The following is a 9399-nucleotide window of genomic DNA, read 5'->3' as shown; positions in this document are numbered from 1 at the left end:
TACTGTAATTCTGCAAACTGTTAATAACATTTTCAATCAATCAATCAATCAATATAAAAATCATGCGTAAACTAAGAACGTAACAGTGGGGTATCTAGGTAAACTATACATACTACTATACTATATTATATATTATACATGTATATATGTGCATCGTTCCCAAGTAGGCCGGTGGCCGACTGCGACGATCACGTACAGGTCTATAAACAACTCATACTGTCTGTGGCAAATATTCAACATATAGGACAATGAGCCAAACAGTCCATGATGGGCCATCATTCTCGTTGAATGGGTGATTATAATATAGACTAAACAAACAATTGATTGTCCGAGTTGCAAAGCGCACATCAAAGGGAATGAGATCAAAGGGACTTTCCGGACTTACGTTGTTTAATTGCAGACGCAGTGACGCACACAAACGGATGAATGGGGAATGGTGAGTTGGATGCTTTTTACAGTCTATAGTTAGATGTCGGGAGGTGGAAGGTAAGGAGGCTACAGTAGAACGCTGAGGTGGTATCTGAACCAGAAGGTATAGGGGGCGTTGGCTGGTTAAATCCTCTCTCTCAAACAGCCGTGTAGCCTACTCGTGGAGCACTGATTGAGATGACGTCAGGACTTAATTCCTCCGTGAGTATTTTCACACCACCCCTGACCACTTCAAATACTCTTTCATCTTAAAAACGACCAATATCCCAGTGTAGTGCCCAAGTCCCTATATTAGGCGCTACTGGTGGCGGAGAGACGAGGATCAAGTTTAGACGTGTGCTGAAAAGAACTCTCTGCTGCCCCATCTGGCGGAGTCAGGTTAGAAAATAACTAGAATGTCCAGAATGTTGACTTATGTTATGTTCAAATACAGATGTTTATTTACTGTCTAAAGTCCTATACTGAATACAAGGAAATACATACAAATAATAAACAGTCATGGCTCAAATGGCTCTTATACCAGAATAGCTCTAATAGATACACGAACATGTGACGTACAGACAGACAGACAGACAGACAGACAGACAGACAGACAGACAGACAGACAGACAGACAGACAGACAGACAGACATACAGACAGGCAGGCAGGCAGGCAGGCAAGCAGACAGACAGACAGACAGACAGACAGACAGACAGACAGACAGACAGACAGACAGACAGACATCTTATCTGTCTGGTCTGTCAATTACAGGCTTGTGATGCTGGCTGGGATGGTTAACATTTCAGAGAGACCATTGTGACTGGTTGAGTGGTGAACCAGAACCCCTGAACCTATAAACCCAGCTCCTCTTCACTGCTGCTGTCCCACTAATTGGTTACAGAACTGTTAAGATGACCACATACATACATTCTATATTTGTGGGGGACACTAAGGGCACGTTTGGAAATAGCGCACTGAGCGCACTGTGCAATGCAAACTAATAGGCGAGTGTGCTCCGGTGCGGTATTTCCGAACGCTCCCTAAATGTCCAATGAGGCACATAAATGCACACTAACACAAAATGTGTGCGTGCGTGCGTGCGTGCGTGCGTGCGTGCGTGCGTGCGTGCGTGCGTGCGACCTCTAACCTCTCCTGTCTTGTTAAGCTGTGCTGTGGTAGCGTGGTCTGCTGATCTGCATATATACATAGGGTTGACCTTTGACCTCTACCGGAGGGTCAGAGGCAGTATGGTGGGAAGTAACTAGTACATTTACTCAAAGTGCTGTACTTCTTCAGCACAATTTTGAGGTATTTGTTTAATTGACTTGAATCATGTCATTTTCTACTCCACTACATTTCAGAGAATTTCCCATACATTTTTCCCATAGACGTTTCAGAAAGTATTTATTTACAGACCTGTAAGCCACGGACAAAGCCAACTCGGATGGTTGACAACTCATGACAATAAACACAATTTGTTTTGGGCCGAACAAATAATTAGTTAATATTGAGTTGTCACCATCCGAGTTGGCTTTGTCCGAGGCTTACGGGTCTTTAGATAAATACTTTCTGAAACGCCTTTGGGAAAAAATGTATGGGCCACACATCGGTTCTGTGTGAGTCCTTTTACCAAACCGCTTCCCAGACTTCTCTTCTCCTACAACCTCACAAAACATGAAACTCCTGTGTGTGTGTGTGTGTGTGTGTGTGTGTGTGTGTGTGTCTCTCTCTCTCTCTGTGTGTGCTCTGTCCCCCTAAAGGGTCCTTGAGGGGGGTCACCATCAAAATGTGTCATCAAAAAGTTAAAGGAGCATTCAATGATTTGAGTGATTTGGAAAACCACCCAGTCCGCCCGGTAACAAAATGTGCACATGCACACGCTCTACAGTGGGGGGAAGTGCAACAGGCCAACAGCATGTGCACCAAGGCCCGCCCCCACTCAATCATGATCGGAGGAAGGCCCCTCTCATCCTGATTGGATGAAGGCTTTGCCACCCGCCACCAAAACTGAAACTAGGGTTTTTTGACCCCAGGGGCTCACTGGGTACAGGGAGGAGCTCCTTATATGGTCAGCACACTCTATAGTAGGGAGGATTATCTAGAAAAAAATAAAAAATAAGTGATATTTAGATTAAGTCAAATCACTGAATATACCTTTAACCACTTTAGCCCTATTACATCCGCAATTTAAAAATTCAGAGACAAAAAAAAAGAAACATTTTTAACAAAACAAATTATGTACGGGGGACAGGGGGTCCCTGCATGGCTCAAATTATATTTCATACGGTGGGTCTGCGGCCAAACACACATTCATTAAGTTGGTGGTCCCTGCCTGGCGAGTATCATGCGGTTGTACATCGTTGCAATGATACATGAAACTGATGCCACGCTAGTTATCTATGTGTTGAGAGAGAAACCAGTGGAACAGTCTTTCCACAAACTCTTGGATAGTGTCTCTCAGTGTTGTGGGCAGACAGACTGTGGTGAAGAGACTAGCCCTGAATGCAGGGCCAAATTAGGTGCCATTGGGCCGGTGGTACCTTCTCAGGGGACCTTCGGGGAAACTGGACCATGCGATACTGGGTTTGAGGCCAGAAGCGTAGTGTCCATTGGGCCACTCGGGGCACAGGCCCAGTCAATTGAGATCTTGCCCAGCCTAGCTTCTGAAATACTACGACTAATACTAAGAAAAACAACAAAAGATAGTCTAGATTGGCACTTGGCAGTAACCTCGCGTCAACAGACTTTCCACCTCACCTCGGAGTGACATTGGCAGCCCCTCACGTGCGCTGCACGTGCACTATAGGGGACCCCTCACTGCCCAGGGGCCCTCGTAGGGTTAATGCTGCTAAACACGTGCTCTTCTGGACAACACATGCATTGTAGATGTCACACTTTTTTCGACTACATGCATGACCGCCTTGTAATAATATGAACACTAAAATTACTGTATATGCCTTAACTTTACAATGAATTAATCCTGCTTAAGCCAGCCACCGCAAAAAACAGCACTGAGTTGCAAAGCCAGCTGTAGCCTACTATGTTACTACTTGACTCCTTTTCTCAGCAGAAAACATGTATGGAAACTCGAGATATGAGAGATTCTGTCCTTCATTTATAAGAACATGCATGGGGCGGCGGTGGCTCAGGGGTAGAGTGGCCGGATGGAAACCACAATGTTCCCAGTTCGATCCCGGACTCCCCCAGACTTAATGTCGAAGTGTCCTTGAGCAAGACACTGAACCCAGCAATAATGATGCGTCATTTTGTCATTGCTTGTAAATGCAGTACCTCAGAAATTGGATTAGAACAAGCATGCCATTGCTAATTCAAATGTTACGCTATACGCTGATTGAGACAATATTTAAGGTCACTGTTTTGTATGCTTTGTGTGGAGACTGAATAGTTATTCTTTCTTATACATTCTCTCTTTGGATTACTTTTGAGAAACTGAACTTGTGGTGAAATTAGTCACTTAGTTTCAACCTGGCATCCTATATTATGGTGAATGCCGCATAGGCAAATATTTTCTATTGTTTGAGACAGTGGTTAAAAACTGTCCTTCATTTTGGAAACCTCCTCAAGGACGGTAGCTATATTGGAAATATCAGTTCTGTCATTGGGTGGTTGCCACCAAAGGAGGCATGGCTGTAGTGACTGGGAGCGTGTAAGTCTTCACCGAGTATGTAAATAGGATACAATGACGACTTCAGCACTAAATGGAAGCCTTGTATACTGAACTCGAATGCCCTTCCGACCTTCATTCAGGCCGTACTAATGCATTTAAGCTGCCCTGCGTTGGACTGAAGCCTGTATAACCACCGTCTAGAAGCAACCATGGTTTTCCCACATTCATAGCGTCTTATTTGCGTCGCATGACTGCGTGTCATGTGTTTTGTGTGTTTTGTGTGTGTGTGTGTGTGTGTGTGTGTGTGTGTGTGTGTGTGTGTGTGTGTGAGGTCTTTTAAAATGTCAAATGGAGGACAGACAAGCAGCGCTTGTTCAGAAAGGGAGAATTCTGGATGAACCATTTTCTTACGTTAATCTGATGTTATTATAGAGAGGGTATGCATGAAGTGAGTAGCAAAGTGAGTGGCAAAGTGAGTGTAACGTCGTTTAACGTAGTTTAATGCAAGATAGGACTTTTCTGTATGGATGTATCAAGGCCAGAAAGTAGTTTTTTGCCACTCAGTAGGTGTTCCCGCATAACTTCCGGGTGTGTTGATGTCACACGCATACCCTCTATAGCCAAGAATGCGGTATCAGGTATGGTCGGCCCTAAACCATCTCGCCCCTCGATTTCTTTTCCGCCGACCTTACGCCGACCGCTCGGTGCCGCGGTTCTTGTATTCTTTATTTTGTTTTACTGAGAATAAGGTTGGAAATAAGTTTAGGGTTAGGCATAGTTTTACTGGGGATAAGTTTAGGTATAGGGTTAGGTTTAGGCATAGTTTTACTGAGGTTAAGGTTAGGAATAAGGTTAGGTTTAACCGTTTAAGCATAATTTACTTAGGTTACTTTAGGAATACCAGTTCCGCCGGCTGTACGCCCGGGGTGAGTTGGTAAAGGGGCGACTCGTTTGGTATTCCCAATAACGAACAGGTATAGTGTGAGAGCTTAGGGCCATATTTTAGATAAATGGATAAATGGGCTAAATTCTGCCATAGCCACTTGCCCAAATGTGCCCAAATGTGATGACATTTAGCCGTCAGGCTGTTTTTTCATGCAAAACTAATGCTTGCAATGGATGGGTTCAGATGATGTGATCTGTAGCATGCCAGACTTTGCTAGCCTCGCGTTGCGATAGGCTGCGCCAGGCTAAGACGTTGCCAGTAGAAACCAGATAGCATTTTATGTAGACATACCATATGCATAGTTTCATTATATAGATATATTCCACTGTTATGTTCGTAGCTTACGTATGATTCATGATAACTAGTCTTTATGATATCATATATCACCATGTTTTGTTCTTGCTTAATAAATCGCTCTGGATTAAGAGCGTACTGCTATAAATGTCACACTATCATCCTCCTGTGAAATTAAAATGGTCTAACTCTGCCCCCTGCTGTTCCCACGTAAGTATAGTGGGCTCATGGTTCTGTTCGGGTCAATATTTTGGTGTCACGGTTTGACTTTGTCTTTGATACTTCAATATCTTTTTTATTTTGTTTGTTTCGACGCACAATTTGGCACAAGATGTGCCTAATCTTAATTAGACTACCTCTTATTTATCTAGACTAGTATTTTCGTTATGAGCACATCGGCCATTTTCACTATTTTAAATATATATAAATAGGCTACAAAAAATTATGGATAGTCTCGGTCACGCCTTATTTGGTCTAGTAGGCTACCATAGCTTTAAGCTATATATATATGAATAACTATATTCAACTAGTCGATTATAGCAAATCCATAGTTGGTCGACCTTGTTGGTACTATAGTTGACTAGTTTTTGTAGGACTCAAGATCAGCTAGATTATAGTTATAGTCACCAATAGTTTTTAAATGTACAACTAATTAAAAATAAGAAAAAAAAACAGTCGACTAGTCGACTAGTAAACTATAGGCAACTAGTCAACTAGTCAAAATCATTAGAAGTGAAAGCCCTATAGTACCCTATATTATAATGAGCACTGAGGACCTGGCAATGAGGAATTGGAAATGGAAATACGGTTGGAAATGCCCCTTTAAGTAGACCAGACACAGCCTGGTCTACTTAACAGTTTTCATGTTTGTAATTACAACACGTATTTCCACTTATAAATTATGAACTATCAATCAATGTCAAGAAGACTATGCTTTAATTGTGCTCTTTAATAGTTAATAGTTATGGGGACGCGTCTGTGAAAAGTTTATACACATGATAAATCAACCAGTAAAATGGCCCATTAATCTTACATTTTTATTATTCACCATCTGCCCAGCAGATAGTGCTGTTTGTCTCATCCATGTGATCCATCCGATAAATAGGAACTGGAACTTCATTTTAGAATATGACTGTCACGCCTTTCGGCTGCCGTGGCCCATTTTCAGGATCTTCAAGTGGGCCCTGATCCTGAAAAGGTTGTGAATTCACTGACCCTCTCTTGAGTCCCAGATTACTTTTCTTGCACCACCACCACCACGCTGACTTCTGGTCCTCATCATAAACAACGGTAAGACTACCGTACCAAAAACAATGACAAACGTTTCGGTTTCGTGTCGAACCACTGACCTGACCAAGCATGCACATTGAAAGCTATGAGCTAGGGAAAGAATTAAAGAACACCTGTGTAGCCTATTCTCTGCAAAAAGCCGTATATTAAAGGTGATGTTTTGTAAGTGATATTTTTGGGGGGGGTTAGAAGAAAAAAATGTGTTTTGTGAAAAGGTTAAGTCTCTATATTCTCATAGTGCTCATTAGAGTGTTGATTGATTGATTGATTGATTGATTGATTGATTGATTGATTGATTGATTGAATACTTTATTTATTAACAGCTTGCATGGACAAGCACATGCAGGGAAGTACAGTAGCCAGCTACAACACAAGGTCTGCTAAAGGATTTATCCTTACGGAAACCTATATGGCTTGTCTTTATAGAAGTGTATATTTGTAGGCCTACTCTAAATGTTCTAAAGAATTGAAAATGGTAATGACAGACAGACAGACAGACAGACAGACAGACAGACAGACAGACAGACAGACAGACAGACAGACAGACAGACAGACAGACAGACTCTAACAGAGAGTTCCTCTGTTACTTTGTACGTGTAACCATATTGATTTAAAGGGTAAGACCACTTTTGTAGAGGTTTGGGTTGTGTAGTTACCTTGCCATGATGCAACTCCAAATGTGGACAAGAAATCAAAAATAATTTCTCCAGTGATTAGAAATTGATAATTCAAAATATGCTCCTCATTGACTTACATTGTACGCTGAAACAGCTCTCAAAGTCACTCTTTTAGTACGTAAACAAACACAAACAAAGTTGTTTCAGACAATATAGAGCAACACCAAATCTCATGTGGTTTTCTTTTTTCATAAAAATGTTAACTTCCTGTTGATTTGTCCATTTTTATTCAGAAGAAAACCCGGACTGGATCCATAGATCCGGATCCAGATCTTCATATAGTAAAATCAACAGGAAGTTACAATTTTTATGAAGAAATAAAACCACATGAGTTTTGGTGTTGCTCTATATTGTCTGAAACAACTTTGTTTGTGTTTGTTTACGTACTAAAAGAGTGACTTTGAGAGCTGTTTCAGCGTACAATGTAAGTCAATGAGGAGCATATTTTGAATTATCAATTTCTAATCACTGGAGAAATTATTTTTGATTTCTTGTCCACATTTGGAGTTACATCATGGCAAGATAACTACACAACCCAAACCTCTACAAAAGTGGTCTTACCCTTTAAGGGCACTTTAGTAGCTTGCACAGCATATTTTTGCCCAGTCATGAACTCATGATTTTTTTTGTTGAATGCATTGAACTTGTTTCCTGGTTTAGCTGAGATCATTGGCCACTCAGCCAAACCTGGGGGGAGAGAGACGGACCAAGACATGTTTGGGGTGTGGTTATCATGATGATGGGTCGGGTGCAATGTGGGCAATGATGTGGAGTTTTGTTGTTGAGCTTTGATTGAATGCCTGTGATGTGTTTCAGTAAAGATATTGGGCTGGACCTGCATGTCAGGATAGCGATATCCTTGAAAGGATGTTGTAGTGTATAGTGAGACTTATTATATAACTTGTATAGTTCATGAAACGCTTTTAATTAGAGCTGGGACTTGATTTAAAAATAATCAAATTAATTAGAGTATTTGTAATTAATTAATCAAAATGTGCATGTTTAATTGGCTATATGAATATTTTACCTGAGATATATATATATATATTATATTTTGTATTCTTTTTTATTATTAAAACTGATCTTGGTATAGGCCTACAGGTGAATCAATGAGTGAATACATAAGTTTAAGCAACAAGGTGGAATTAAACAGGCTACAGATCAGTGCAAGTTTTACCGTATGTTTATTGTTTACTTGTATAGTATGTTTGTTCATTTATTTATTACAGACCAGAGTGATCCATTAGGGCATAGATATTAAAAAAATACATGCATCATTGGCCGCTGCATGTTCGTGGGAGCCGTGTGTCTCCAAAGAAGGCAGAAGTAAAGCGGAAGGCCATGCGGAAGGCAAGGCACGCTACGTCACTGCCACTCCAGTGACTGCTGGCCTGCTACTGGCCAATCACAACGTGTCATTTCCGGGACTTATCGGTTCAATCCAAAGGAGCTTTATTGGCATCAGAGTGCATGACAAAACAAACGCTGTGCCTCTGATGATTGGCCTATACCGAACGTCCGCTTCTGTGACTTCCGCTCATGCTTCCAAAGCTTGCCTCCCATGTTGCCTGCAAGAGAGACACATGCCCCAGAGCCGAAGGAGGCGTCATGCGGAAACAATGTTCGGACTAGGCCTATAGCACTCGAACATGCGCTGCTCCCGTGCTTGCGGTTAAGGCACGTGCAGAGTGTTAGAGAGGCAGGGGCTGAAATCCCGTTATGAGGGCACCTTTGGACAAAAATAGCAAAGATAGCAGATCTACAAGCGCTGCGACGCGTTGAGAGCTTGTAGATCGGATATTTTCAGGGTGCAACCCTGCACTCTTTAGCTAGTGGAGATGCGGTGTGTACGACAAAAACAAATGAGTTCAACACAAAATGCTGCATTCCAAGTTCAATTCTCCTGAATGCTGCCTTCCAATATGGCATGGAAAGGAGTGGCATTTGCATTTCTTCCACCATAGTAAATGCTGCATTCGTGTCCTGGGAAGGGCAGTTGTTTTAAAGACGGGTAAAAGGGCAGGGGCTCAAGCCCCCTTTGACGTCCATGTGTGCACCGTCTAATGACTGTCGGACCAATGGTATGTCGGCACTAAAGCCTGTACCCTCTATACCTTTTTATGACTATGCATTAGGGCAGTATGCTCCAACACAC

General features: G+C 42.0%; 1 protein-coding gene across 1 annotated transcript in view; it reads left to right on the top strand.

Annotated features, from left to right (window-relative positions):
- The first annotated feature begins 389 nt into the window (after window positions 1-389).
- LOC306931094 (rap1 GTPase-GDP dissociation stimulator 1-B) overlaps window positions 390-9399 on the top strand; it is a 42822-nt gene continuing 33812 nt past the window's right edge. Inside the window, exon 1 of the mRNA XM_079512292.1 lies at window positions 390-436. Coding sequence (XP_079368418.1) covers window positions 427-436 — 10 coding nt within the window. The 5' untranslated portion in view covers window positions 390-426. The remainder of the gene's footprint in view (window positions 437-9399) is intronic.

Source organism: Electrona antarctica (genome assembly GCF_951216825.1).
Source record: "Electrona antarctica genome assembly, chromosome: 10".
Taxonomy (NCBI): Eukaryota; Metazoa; Chordata; class Actinopteri; order Myctophiformes; family Myctophidae; genus Electrona; species Electrona antarctica.
This window is presented reverse-complemented; position numbering and strand designations above follow the sequence as displayed.